At 41.5% G+C, this 14902-nt stretch overlaps 1 protein-coding gene across 1 annotated transcript in view; it reads left to right on the top strand.

Moving 5' to 3' along the window:
* The first annotated feature begins 4043 nt into the window (after positions 1 to 4043).
* The window catches only part of LOC139387384 (pappalysin-2-like), an 83390-nt gene continuing 72531 nt past the window's right edge, over positions 4044 to 14902 (top strand). Inside the window, exons 1-2 of the mRNA XM_071133529.1 lie at positions 4044 to 6397; positions 11850 to 12909. Of these exons, the coding sequence (XP_070989630.1) occupies positions 5446 to 6397; positions 11850 to 12909 (2012 nt within the window). The 5' untranslated portion in view covers positions 4044 to 5445. The remainder of the gene's footprint in view (positions 6398 to 11849; positions 12910 to 14902) is intronic.

Genomic DNA, 14902 nt, shown 5'->3' with positions numbered 1-14902 from the left:
GCCATCCTTTGCCTTGATGACAGCTTTGCGCACTCTTGGCATTCTCTCAACCAGCTTCATGAGGTAGTCAACTGGAATTAATTTCAATTAACAGGTATGCCTTGTTAAAAGTTAATTTGTGGAATTACTTTCCTTCTTAATGCATTTGAGCCAATCAATTGTGTTGTGACAAGGTAGGGGTGGTATACAGAATATAGCCCTATTTGGTAAAAGATCAAGTCTACATTATGGGAAGAACAGCTCAAATCAACAAAGAGAAGTCCATCATCATTACTTTAAGACATGAAGGTAAATTAATCCGGAACATTTCAAGAACTTTAAACGTTTCTTCTAGTGCAGTCGCAAAAACCATCAAGCGCTATGATCAAACTGGTTCTCATGAGGACCGCCACAGGAAAGGAAGATCGAGGGTTACCGCTGCTGCAAAGGATAAGTTCATTAGAGTTAACTGCACCTCACATTGCAGCCCAAATAAATGCTTCACAGAGTTCAAGAAACAGACACATCTCAACATCAACTGTTCAGAGGAGAATGCGTGAATCAGGCCACTACTCAATGACACCAATAATTAGAAGAGACTTACTTGGGCCAAGAAATAGGAGCAATGGACTTAGTACAAATTTGAGATTTTTGGTTCCAACCGCCATGTCTTTGTGAGACACAGAGTCAATGAAAGGATGATCTCAGCATCTGTGGTTCCCACCGTGAAGCATGGAGGAGGAGGTGTGATGGTGCTTTGCTGGTGACAATGTCAGTGATTTATTTAGAATTCAAGGCACACTTAACCAGCATGTCTACCACAGCATTCTGCAGCGATACACCATCCCATCTGGTTTGCGCTTAGTGGGACTATCATTTGTTTTTCAACAGGACGATGACCCAACACACCTCCAGGAAGTGTAAGGGCTATTTGAACAAGAAGTAGAGTGATGGAGTGCTGTATCAGATGACCTGGCCTCCACAATCAACCGACATCAACCAAATTGAGATTGTTTTGGATGAGTTGGACCGCAGAGTGAAGGAAAAGCAGCCAACAAGTGCTCAGCATGTGTGGAAACTCCTTCAAGACTGTTGGAAAAGCATTCCAGGTGAAGCTGGTTGAGAGAATTCCAAGAGTGTGCAAAGCTGTCATCAAGGCAAAGGGTGTCTACTTTGAAGAATCTAAAATCTATTTTGATTTGTTTATCACTACATGATTCCACATGTGTTATTTCATAGTTTTGATGTCTTCACCATTATTCTACAATGTAGAAAATAGTAAAACTAGAAGAAAAAAACTCAAACTTTTGACTGGTACAGTATGTATATAATAACATTTCCCCCCAAAATCAGGCTATAAAAATATGTAATGGATAGATATTGACAGATATGTTTTTTTGTATGAAAGTAACCTGGGCAAGTTGTGGTGTTGGTAATGGTGGCCATACCGGCCTCATGAAGTTCTGACAGCACACAGCAGAGGGCATGATCACCTCTGCCACACTCCTCACCAAGGCTCATTCAAGTGGCAAGTACCAGGCTGTCTAGTCAAGCTTTACAAAATGTATTTATGTATTCATATATTTTCTTACACATAAATATACATTGGATTACCTGTTTTTTTCCCTCATATCTACTCTACCTCAGTCAAATTTGAATATTAGGTGTGCATGTAGGTCTGCACAGCATTCACAGCAAATCATTTCCCCAATGTTTTCACTTGTGGAACAGATTTATGAATCTTGTGTCCTTCTTTCTTCCATAATTCACATGTGAAACACAACTGAGACAGTACAACTCTCTTTTAGTAGACAATTTTCAATTACAACATACAGACAGAAAGGATTCACTACTCACACAACAAAAAGTAGCCTATACCTGCAATACATTTCTTTCCCTATACTGTTGATTTGAATGTTTTTTTTTGTCATTTGTTTTACGGTGTTACACAGTTTGCGAAACAACATTATAATTTGACTAAGTCAATTACCTATTAAGTTACATTTGCCTTCAAACAATTGTTGGCCCCCTCTTACATTTTCTACCAAGTGTGTTTTCCCCCCTCCCTCATTCCATTTGTCCGGCACATCGGGTTTTCCCCATTCTGTTTCTGGTCACTCAGATTGTGGTATATGGGTTGGGGTTGGGCAGGCTCAAATGAAGGATAATCTCCTAGAGGTCCTTTGCAGTGGGGGGTGAGGCCCGGGAGCAGCCATTCACTTTTTTTTCGACAGTTGCAGCAGGATCTCAAAGCACTTCGATAAAAAAGCAGAATGTTTTGCAGGCAGATCCTCAGGCTGGTTGAGGAATTCTTGCCTCCCACTGTTAGGAACCTTTTTACCCATTAAGGGGCCCCTGCACAAAATGTCAGTTGCTTTAAGCTGGGCTGTTTGCAAATTGAGCCTTACAAAAATAGTGGGGGTGAGAAAATGGTTGCGTTTATTTTATTTACCTTTATTTAACTAGGCAAGTCAGTTAAGAACAAATTCTTATTTTCAATGACAGCCTAGGAACAGTGGGTTAACTGCCTGCTCGGGGGTTTGAACTTGCAACCTTCCAGTTACTAGTCCAACGTCCTAACCACTAGGCTACCCTGCCACCCCATGTTATATATGTTTAGACATATATAAGATCTGCAATTCTACATTTGATCAAAAAAGAGGTATGATGTCTAGTAAGTTAGTAACATGAGTGATACCGTCCAAATTATATTACTGTGAGCTCTGTGAGACAGGAACACCTGTACAGTAATAATAAAAAAATAGAATTGAATAATGAAAACGCTAAATAGTATTTTACCAATAGTCTTTGTTGCATTTTGTCACCCTAGTGTTTAGCTCACTGTAACAACGTGAGCTGGTTCAAATCTAAAGACGCACCCTCATGTGATATTGGTGTTAGAGGTGGGGTAGATAATTGTGATCAGGCCACGATTAGAAGAGGCATGGCGAGATGGTTCAGGGACTTCCTATAGCAGTCCTGTGGTGTCATTCCTTTAAGATTGGTAGTAAAGTGGACGAGAAGAAGAGCACCCACAAATTCAGCCACACACAATGGCAGTGAACAAAAATGAAGGAAACAAGTTAAGGGGCAATGTACATTTGGGACAGATTTAATAAGATTTACCTGTCTGTTTTTGTAGTTGAACATCCTATCATATTCTAATAATATGTTTTGTCCAAAGGCAAAGTCATCAGCACAGTTTACTTTAGAGAGGCTCCCACATAGGATGATGCATATGTTTCTCATAAAAGTTATAGCCCATCTTAAAGTTTTACTGTGGTGAGAAGATAATTTAGTTTAAATGATGGATATGTTGTTCATCATGCAAGCTATAACGAAATGCAATAGGTAATTGCAATTAGAGTTGATTTGACAAATTAATATTATTTTTTATTTTATGTCTTAATGCTGTTAAAAGCTCAGGTTACTGATGTAGCAAGAGGTTTTCAAGCATCCCCAAGATGAAATTCTATACTGGTTAGCTCCAGGGTATGGTCAAGTGGATTGAAAAATAATAAGAAACAATGGGCAATTTTCAATTAATTAATTCAATTTCAATTCAGAAACTGAACTGAATTGACCACAACACTGATGAGTTCAGTTAGCAGGTTCGTCAAATGATAAAGCACTAGTGATACCAAGCATGAGCACCCTAGTTTTTTACCATACCAATTTTACCCATACATAACAATTTAGGCTATGGAGGAACCTGCACATATGGCATGCTCGTTTTTATTCCAATTAATTAAATAAATAGGTTTATCATTTTTCACGTGTCAAACAGATGTGTGTGCGAGAGTGGTGTTCGTATGGTGTGAGGCTCAGCCAGAATCACTGTTCAATGGCTGTGGTGAGGCACTAGACTGACTATTCATAAAAGTGCCTGAAAAATACAGTTAAGGAGTATGGACAGTGCACACAACTCGACGTCGATGGTGAAGAGTGACTGCCTTGGATAGAGAGGTTTCCTTTCTTTACTAATGTGTGTAGTAGGGGCAGGGTTAGTGATGTCAGTCTGAGAGTAATAGATAAAACGTTTCAGCGCGTTGGTTTGATCTTCTGAATAGGCTATGGAGGAGAGCGAGACTGGCGGTTCATCAGCGCAGAAAATATATCCACAATTTCAAATGGGCATACAAGAGGACTTTACGCGCGCTTGAAGGTGATTTAATGAACAATTTTTTATTTGGAGTCTCTCTTAACAGGACCAGCAGAGCATTTAGTCTGATTCCCATTGATTTGCTCTTGCTTCTTGTCTCATACCTTGCTGTTACTTTTTTTAACCAAATACGGGGAAAGGAAATAGCAAATAAATAACAATAGACAATAGTTAATGGTTAAGTTACTTATATTTCTGCCATTGTGTAGCCTATGACTGCATTTAAGGTTTATCTTTCAATAAAGCTTACCTTTACTTTATGTGACTTCATAGTATAGTCCTTGAATGAGAAATATTGGCTTAAAAACTAAAAACCTCAGCCAGCTTGTTCATTGTTTTGGTCACCCCAGCATCCTTCTCACAGGGTGAATTTTAAGTTAACAACAACGGGCACTATCGAAAATAGCGCACAAGGAGGAGATTGGTGGCAAGACCTGAAGGCAAGACATGAACTAACCTTTATTTTGCGCGGAATGGATGAAAACACTGAAATCATCACGTGAATGATCCTATATTTCAAATAATAAAAAGAGAAATCCAACCAGGGACAATAGTCTTCCAACTGAATTATATGGACAAGCAGATCGACTGAAAGTAACCATATTGCACAATTTCATTCCAAATTCCAAATTGATGCTGCAAAAATACAGTAGCCTAATGACAATACTTTCATCCTATTCAAACAGGCGGTATTGTGGTAGGTTGCTCTGACCGTCACTTTCCCTAAAAAAGTGGCCAGTTCACAGTGCAGCAGGTTTTAAAGTCGAGTTGATATGATGCGTGCAGTGGAGGCTAGACGAGAGGCAAGTTGTAGTTTTGTTTAGACCGGCGAAATAGCCAGAAGCTTTTACAAACTAAATATACATTGAACCTCCATATGCAACAGCCTGAAGATTTTGTACTCAGTCAATGAAACATACTGCTACAGTTCTCTATTTGAGTGCACTGACAGGCTTCTATTTAGCTACTTTTTGAAGTCTGGAAGGAAAACTGCCATCTTGATGAAAGTATGCATGACACACCTGCCTTGACTGCATTGCACTAAATAGACCAGTCCAAACAAAAATAGGCAATTGCTTTTGCAAAAAATAGGATACCTGTTAAAGAAAATGGAATCCTTGGATTTATTATAATACTATTAGTTGAGAAATACACAGTTACCCACTTATCACTAGTTTATGTAATGGGGAATAGGGGGTTTAATCACATCTGATCTTGCCGCTGTATTCAACTTTATATCGAAGAAGGCAGGGTTCCAGAACTGAAAACATTCCAAAACAACAATTCCAAATCTAAACTCCAAAATGTTGTTTGTTAGACTACTGGCTGTTGTCCTCATAATGATCAACACATGGCTGCTAAACTCTGCTCAATCAGATCATATCCGAAGATACAAACGCGCAATGGCTCAGAGAGCTGACAGTGAGCTGGCTCACTTAACAAGTGAACAGTGCAGGTCCACCAGACAACTGAGACAAGCAGCATACTCAGCATCAGTTCCACATCTCCCTCCAGTGGCTCACCCAAGGAGATACACCACAAGGCAAAGTGGTCTCTATCATATAACTCATCTTGAGGAGTCCTCCTGTTCAGGTGGGTGCAATTCTGATGCTAATTCTAATCCGAGACTGGATAGTGCCTCTCATTGGGGCAAAGGTGAGAAGAAGGTTAGTCCGGGAAACTCAGAGGCAGTGATACCCAAAGACAAGGAGGAGAGACATGTTAAGATTCTAGGGATGGTCAGTTCTCCTAACCCCAACTTCAACAGAAAGCCTCCCAGTCAGGCCGATGTGACAGTGGACTCAAGTAGTGACAATGACAAACCAGAGGTTGATGGTGGGCGCTCTGAGGGCCCACACAAGCAGCTGCTGCTCAAAAAGCAGCAGAGAGTTCTGACTGGAAGGGTCCGCCGTACCCTTACAGTCTCAGATGGTGAAGACAGTCGGGCAGCTTTCCCTGAGAGCGTAGTAAAGTCCCGCAGGATATTTTCTACATTCCGGCAGCACAGTGACTATTCTGCTGAGATTGAGGACTACCCTGTGGAGCAGGAGGGACCACCTAGCCGCGCCAGCATGTTGTGGGGTGCCCAGATTCCAGACGTCCCCCCTAAGTGGATGTCTGCTTTGTACTTTAGTGGACAGAAGGAACAACTGAGGGTCAATCCAGCAGCTGGCATTGAGCTTCCTCGGGCTAAGTTCAGTGTTGAACTGTGGGTCAACCCAGAGGGTGGGCAGACTAACCCAGCCATCATAGCAGGTGAGTGAAATTCCAAAACCTCTCTCTCCCTATCATTGTTTAAGTGTTAAACGTGTTAAAAATATCAAATTCAGTATATAGACCACAAATGGCATGGTTGGGAAAATGAGAGAAATTGGGAAATCAGCCATTATGAGATGCAAATGGGTTATGGGGGGGAATGTTACAGACACAAATGGCCACCACCTGCAAGCTTGTTGTTTTGACGTCAATTCTTGAGAGGTTTAATGCTCTCAATGCTCTCGGCTACTGAGCAAATAGATTCATAGCCACGTGATGATAACTTCAATTAATACATTTAAAGTTGTCCCAATCATTTGATCTATATAAAAACTAAATTCCTAGGTATTTTTGATAAGCATTGAAGTTTTGTCATTTCCTCTGCTGACTGTAGGTGGGATAAATCAAAGGTGTGTTCACGAAAAGTGACAAACTTCAAATAGTAGGAGTAAACTGAAGTGCAAGGTTATGTGGTGGTGTATAGTACTTAAGTAAAAATGATTTAAAGTACTACTTAAGTAGTTTTTTTGTGTATATATAATTAACATTTATATTTTTGACAACTTTAACTTTTCCTCCACTACATTCCTAAAGCAAATAATGTACTTTTTACTCCATACATTTCCCCTGACACCCAAAGTACTCATTACATTTCCAATTCATTCACTTATCAAGAGAACATCCCTGATCATCCCTACTGCCTCTGATCAGGTTGTCTCACTAAATACAAATGCTTAGTTTGTAAATCATGTCTGAGTGCTGGAGTGTGCCCCTAGCTAGTGGTAAATTAAAACAACAAGAAAATTGTGCCATTTGGTTTGCTTAATAAAAGGAATTTGACATCATTCATACTTTTACTTTTGATACTTAAGTATATTTAAAACCAAATACTTTTATACTTTTACTCAAGCAGTATTTTACTGAGTGACATTTACTTGATTCATTTTCTATTAAGGTATTTTTACTTTTACTTTTACTCAAATCAAATTTTATTAGTCACATGCACCGAATACAACAGTTTCAACAAAAGATGGATAAGAATAATAGACAAAAGTAACAGGTAATTAAAGAGCAGAAGTAAAATAACAATAAAGAAACTATATACAGTTGGGTACCGATGCAGAGTCAATGTGCGGGGGCCCAGGTTAGTTGAGGTAGTATGACAACAGAGAGTAGCAGTGGTGTAAAGAGTGGGGGGGCACTGCAAATAGTCTGGGTAGCCATTTGACTAGATGTTCAGGAGTCTTGGCTTGGGGGCTTGGGGGTAGAAGCTGTTTAGAAGCCTATTGGACCTAGACTTGGCGCTCCGGTACCGTTTGCCATGTGGTAGCAGAGATAACAGTCTATGACTAGGGTGGCTGGAGTCTCTGACAATTTTTAGGGCTTTCCTCTGACACCGCCTGGTATAGAGGTCCTGGATGGCAGGAACCTTGGCCCCAGTGATGTACTGGGCCGTACACACTACCCTCTGTATTGCCTTGCGGTCGGAGGCCGAACAGTTGCCATACCAGGCAGTGATGCAAACAGTCAGAATGCTCTCGATGGTGTAGCTGTAGAACCTTTTGAGGATCTGAGGACCCATGCCAAATCTAGTCTCCTGAAGGGGAATAGGTTTTGTCGTTGTCACGTTCTGACCTTAGTTCCTTTATTACGTCTTTGTGTTAGTTTGGTCAGGGCGTGAGTTGGGGTGGGTAGTCTATGTTGTTTTTTCTATGTGGTTATATTTATATGTGTTTGGCCTGTTATGGTTCTCAATCAGAGGCAGGTGTCGTTCGTTGTCTCTGATTGAGAATCAGACTTAGGTAGCCTGTTTTCCCCATTTTGGTTGTGGGTGTTTGCTTTCTGTTTTTGTGTCTGCACCAGACAGAACTGTTTCGGTTGTTCTCTGTGTTTTGTTAATCAGTGTTCAGTTCCATTATTAAAAGTATGAACACGTACCACTCTGCACCTTGGTCCTCACCTTCTTCCACCTACGACAGCCGTTACAGTCGTGCCCTCTTCAAGACTGTCTAAGTGTGCTTGGACCATATTAGTTTGTTGGTGATGTTGACACCAGGAAACTTGAAGCTCTCAAACTGCTACATTACAGTTGTTACCTACCCTTACCACCTGGGGGCTGCCTGTCAGGAAGTCCAGGATCCAGTTGCAGAGGGAGATGTTTAGTCCCAGGGTCCTTAGCTTATTGATGAGCTGTAGTCAATGAATAACATTCTCACATAGGTGTTGCTTTTGTCCAGGTGGGAAAGGGCAATGTGGAGTGCAATAGAGATTGCATCATCTGTGGATCAGTTGGGGAGGTATGCAAATTGGAGTGGGTCTTGGGTTTCTGGGATGATGGTGTTGATGTGAGCCATGACCAGCCTTTCAAAGCACTTCATGGCTACAGACGTGAGTGCTACGGGTCGGCAATCATTTAGGCAGGTTACCTTAGTGTTTTTGGGCACATGGACAATGGTGGTCTGCTTAAAACATGTTGGTATTACAGAATCGGACAGGGAGAGGTTGACAATGTCAGTGAAGACACTTGCCAGTTGGTCAGTGCATGCTCACAGTACACGTCCTGGTAATCCGTCTGGCCCTGCGGCCTTGTGAATGTTGACCTGTTTAAAGGTCTTACTACGGAGAGTGTTATCACACAGTCTTCTGGAACAGCTGGTGCTCTCATGCATGATTCAGTGTTATTTCCCTCGAAGCGAGCATAGAAGAAGTTTAGCTCGTCTGGTCGGCTCTTGTCACTGGGCAGCTCTCGGCTGTGCTTCCCTTTGTAGTCTGTAATCGTTTGCGAGCCCTGCCACATTGACAAGCGTCAGAGCCGGTGTAGTACGATTCTTATTCCTGTATTGATGCTTTGCCTATTTTATGGTTTGTCTGAGGGCATAGCGGGATTTCTTATAAGCTCCCGCTCCTTGAAAGCGACAGCTCTAGCCTTTAGCTCAGTGCGGATGTTGCCTGTAATCCATGGCTTCTGGTTGGGGTATGTACTGTACGGTCACTGTGGTGATGACGTCATCAATGCACTTATTGATGAAGCCAATAACTGATGTGGTGTACTCCTTCCTCAATGCCATCGGAGGAATCCCAGAACATTTTCAGTCTGTGCTAGCAAAACAGTCCTGTTGCTTAGCATCTGCTTCCTCTGACCACTTTGTAATTGATCTAGTCACTGGTGCTTCCTGCTTTAATTTTTGTTTGTAAGCGGGAATCAGGAGGATAGAATTATGGTCATATTTGCCAAATGGAGGGCGAGAGAGAGCTTTGTATGCGTCTCTGTGTGTGGAGTATAGGTGGTCCAGAGTTATTTTTCCTCTGGTTGCACATTCAGCCAGCCTGCTGATAGAAATGTTTTAAAATGGATTTAAGTTTCCCTGCATTAAAGTCCCCTGCTACTAGGAGCGCCGCCTCTGGGTGAGCGTTTTCTTGTTTGCTTATGGCAGAATACAGCTCATTCAGTGCTGTCTTAGTGCCAGCCTCTGACTGTGGTGGTATGTAAACAGCTACAAAGAATACAGATGAAAACTCTCTCGGTAGGTAGTGTGGTCTACAGCTTATCATAAGATAATCTACCTCAGGTGAGCAATAGCTCGAGACTTCCTTAGATATCGTGCACCAACTGTTGTTTACAAAAATACACAGACTGCCACCCCTTGTCTTACCAGATGCCACTGTTCTCAAGTATGACAATTGGGTACTTTTCACACCACTGTATAGATCAAATTGTTATTGATAGTGTAGCCTTAGTCTCCTCGTATCCTGCAGGCAATATACCGACTCTAGTCTATTGCTGCATTCATAACCAAGTGGGAAGGTGGTAATTAATTACCAGTTGTGAAGTCATAAATACCATTTGGATGCATTCATGTGCTAATGGTCCACAAGCTGCGTCAACCATAAACTAAAAGCACAGCTATCATGCGTGTAAACCAATTATATTGTTCAAAAGCCATATTAATAGATTGCTTTTTATAAATTATGTTTTTTTGATTACACTTAACAGCTGAAAATGCATTTGGGAGAAGTCGGAGCTCAGGTTTTCCCAGGGTTTCCCACTTTGAAATTACGAGTTGGAGGGGCATTCAAGTGGATTTTTCCCAGTCATATGTGGTTAATACCACCGTCCCACTTGGTTATGAATGCAGCATAACAGCAGGATAAGGCTAAGGTTTGAAGGAAATATGATATAGGCAATATGAATTCATTGGTTCACTGTAAACCAATATAGAAAATCAATAAAGAAATCAAAATTCTATTTTGATTGAAATAACAGAAGTTGGATGTCAGAAATGGGATGCCATTTATTGAATGATGTAGAAAATAGCCAGGAGCAATGATTGAACCAGGACCTTACACATGTAAAACTAACATGCCGGTGAAGGGGTTAGGCAACCACAAAGTCCACAAGAGGTACAATGCCTGCAGGTTTTCATCCTTTTCTTTTATTAAGGACTGTAGGAAGCAGGTGGTTAGATTCTCTGACCAATGACATCAATTTCTCAATTAAGGCTAATTTCCAATTGAGCCAGCAGCATATTTTTGCCATGAATGCGGTCTCTACGAATGCGGGAACATTGCCTTTAAAAGTTGCATAGTCGACAAAGCACGATCGGATTGAATCCCGGCCTAAGAATCATGAAGAATAGAACAGCCCTTACCAACCCATCTATGCCATTGCAATTCTGAAAATATCCACACTTAGCCACAACAGGTGTGAATATAGTTGTGTTTAGTCGGGCTGTAGATAGCTAAGTACTGTAGCTACACATCTTTTCAGAAGAGCTCATGTTTCCACCTCCTTTCCCTCTTTTAATTTTTATTTTGTATTTGTTTTCCTCTTCACATGTCACTTATATTAATCATGGTCTACAAGCTTTAAGCTTTGGCCTAAATCTTTAGTGAACCCTATTTGACAATTAGTGTATTCCGCATTTATATAATCACATTTGTTTTTCTATTACAATTTCTATAAAAATTGATCATAGTATTTTACCAGATAAGCACGACAGACTAGTTTTATTCTGTACTATTATAAATCCGTCCCTCTATTGTTGCCAGATTATAGTATCAAGACTTTTATTTGGCAGAGATGCTGGGTTCTAACCACTACTTTGAGGGAATTAAATTTTAACCATGAAATTGGCCCATCCTCCTAAGGGATATTTTGTTACAATTACCCATATTTGTTTTCAAGGTCCAAAAACATTTCTGAGTTTTTGTGTGTACAGTGTGTATGGAATGAGGGTGAAGGGGTTCCCTGACCTTTAGCTGTCCCAGCATAGAACATCTGGAAGCCAGATGTGATTTTCTCTTCCTGAGAAACAGCTGGGAATCAGTGCCTTCGTTTAGGGAAATACCTTCAACCCCACAACTCTCTGGGTAGTCTGGCTTTAATTACATTGAAAGAGGATGCTCAATGTTTGTCTTTTTGCAAAATAATATTTGTATTTCTTGTGTGCAGGGGTTTTTGACAACTGCTCCCACTCCTTAAGTGAGAAAGGATGGTCCGTAGGTATTCGCACAGTAAAGCCCGGTGGAAGAAAAGATGCCAGATTATTTTTTACACTCCGTACAGACCGAGCTCCCAAAGCTACAACTATCTATGGGCATCAGCGCTACCACCCTAACTCCTGGACTCACCTGATGGCCAGCTACAATGGCCACAGGATGAAGCTCTACATAGATGGTGCCAAGGTTGGGGAGAGCAGTTTGCAGTCTGGTGACCTCTACAGCCCGTTCATGGAGACCTGTCGAACACTTCTTCTAGGTGGGGACCAGTCAGACCTTGGGCACAACTTCCGAGGGCACATCGGAGGCATTGTGTTATGGGTGCTCCCCCGCACTCACGAGGACCTCCTTAAAGGGCCTTCTCGGATTGATAAAAGGGAACCAAACCTCGCACTCTGGGCGGACTTCTCCGAGATAGAGCAACAGTGGAGTCCTCATAAGGAGGGCTACCACCCATCCATAGTCATCATCCCTATCCCTGAGCAGGAGCATGTGTCCCCCTTTCTGCCCCCTCCCTGTGGATTAACAACCTGTGACAACACAGACATCATCCTAGGCTACAATAACCACTGGCAGCTGCGCACAGAGAAAAGGATCCGCTACCGCATTGTCAACATCTGTAACGATGACGGAAGTCGTCCCACTGTCTCTCAGGCCCAGATCCAGATGCAGCACCAGGCACTTGTCGAAGCCTTCCAGTCCTACAACATCAGCTTGGAGCTGAGCACGCATACTGTCCAGAACACATCTGTACGCCAGCGATTCATCCTCAGCAACTGCCGGATCAGTAAGATTGGTAACAGACACTGTGACGCGGAGTGTGACCACCCACTGACAGGCCACGATGGTGGGGACTGTCTGCGTCTGGGGCCCTGCTACAACTGGAAGAGGAGGGACGGGGTCTGCAACACAGAGTGCAACAGCATCCACTACGACTACGATGATGGAGACTGTTGTGATCCTGAGGTCACGGATGTCCTGAAGACATGCTTCGATCCAGAGTCCCCAGATAGGTGAGACATTTTTTTTCAATTAGTTTTTGTCAGGGATCCTTAATCCTGCTCCAAGAGAGCCACAGCAGTACTGCAGGTGTTTGTCCCAACAGAAACACAGATTCCTCTAATCAAGGTGTTGAAGATCAGTTGAATGGTTGAAAATGTATATACAGTTGCTGCTTTGGGAAATTGTCCCAATTTCCTGAACGTATGAATTAGTCACAAACAATACCTTTATGGATATTGTGGTCCAGAGCCATCTTCAATCTAATTTCCAATTAAATTAATGGGTTTATATTGGTGTTCTTTACTAGTTCTGACAAATAAAAAAGTGCTGGGTCTGTCATCCTTAGCCTCCCTTAGCTACTGCAACCAGAAAAGTGGTGCTGCCTGCCCCTGGATTTATTGGACTTTGTGAATGTTGTGAGTTTAATGATAATGACAGTAATGATATTGAGGCTCTACGTAAGCATTGGGAGTTTAACACCTAATTAGGCGTTAAGCTTGATTTACTAAAGAGGCCTTAAGTGTCTGTCTTCGGGGTACTTTGTTTTGTTAGGCTATGTGTATTAGACAACATGTGAATCACACACATTGATACTCTTGAACAGTTTCTGAAAGCATGTGAAACTGTGAATTGAGAGAGAAGCCAAAGTATACACTTATTATTGCTAAACAACGAAACCAGAAGTCTCTTCTGCTCCATTCTATTATTTTTGACAGGCAGGCTTATCTGGGTTTCAAACAAAATGCATGATGTCTTGCCATAATGTCGTTCTTCGTTAGTTGTGCACAGCATGTAGGTAGAAATTCTTAACCTGCGATTGTTGTCTGATATAAATCAATCGACCATCTAATATACAGCATACTGTGCATGTTTGAGTTTACGATGCATTGCATAGGATTATAGACTGCTTAAAATGTGTTACAATTTCTTGAAGAATACAATTTCCTGTAGATTATAGTCTATCGTCATGGTTTTTTGTAATATAAACTTAAAAGTTATTTTAAGGATCAAAATGTACTGGTGATAACGTTCCCAAACCTATAGCTGGTGATTATGGTCATGTAAATGCTATTGATAAGATAATTAAACATTTTAATTTGAAGCAATATTGCAATGAGTTTGGGGTACCTGTCCAACAGAACCAGTGACTTTCTCTTCACAAGTCGGCATACTGTATTAGTAGTTTCCTTTTTGGTAGTGTGTCTTTTAGGTAGGGAGTCTTCAGACAGAGTTCCTAAACTGTTCATAATTAATTCCCTCAGATTGGGCACTAACAATACATTTGGAGTACAATCAGTCAATGTGTTGTTTTGCACAGAGAGGGAGGGCTGGTATTTGTACTTTACAGAGCAACAACATCAGCTAAAAAGCCAGGCCCGAGACGGATATAAAAGTAAGTGTCAGGAAGGCATGAGCGTAGAACTGACTTCTGATTTATAGCTTGCAATGATGTAATCTCTCTCAGTTACTTGCCAAAGTTTTTCCTACCTCTGACCATTCACTTAAACTGTATGAATTGCGAATCCACCATAGATGCAAATGCTTAATAAGACACGGCTTTCTGGAATATCTGCAGTGTAGCCTATGTCTTTAAAAGGTCCTAACCTGAGCTGGTTGGAAGAGTGCAATCCCTGGACTGCAATCCAGAGTTTTAGGAGAATTAGTGCAGGGATGACATTTTGATGGCATTTGTAGAGAGTACAATTTTATGTTTGGGTCTGGGATTTTGGTATTTTTCTGTCTGAGTTATTGTCCAGGTATCTGCAGCTGGGCAATAGAACTCAATCCCTAGCCAATTGCTGTCACTACACAAATTTGTTGTTCAAGCAGACAGAGAGACAGCCATGAGGAATGGCCAGGTACATGAAGATTTTGGCCACACATGACAGAGAAAGGAAAAATGAGGAGGACATTTTAGCCATTAATGCTAGGATATTCCCCTGCCGCTGAGGGGATCCAGAACTGGTGGTTTGAATCCGTTTGCAAGGCAAACTAGGTGGTTCT

Source organism: Oncorhynchus clarkii, chromosome 28 (assembly GCF_045791955.1).
Source record: "Oncorhynchus clarkii lewisi isolate Uvic-CL-2024 chromosome 28, UVic_Ocla_1.0, whole genome shotgun sequence".
NCBI lineage: Eukaryota > Metazoa > Chordata > Actinopteri > Salmoniformes > Salmonidae > Oncorhynchus > Oncorhynchus clarkii.
This window is presented reverse-complemented; position numbering and strand designations above follow the sequence as displayed.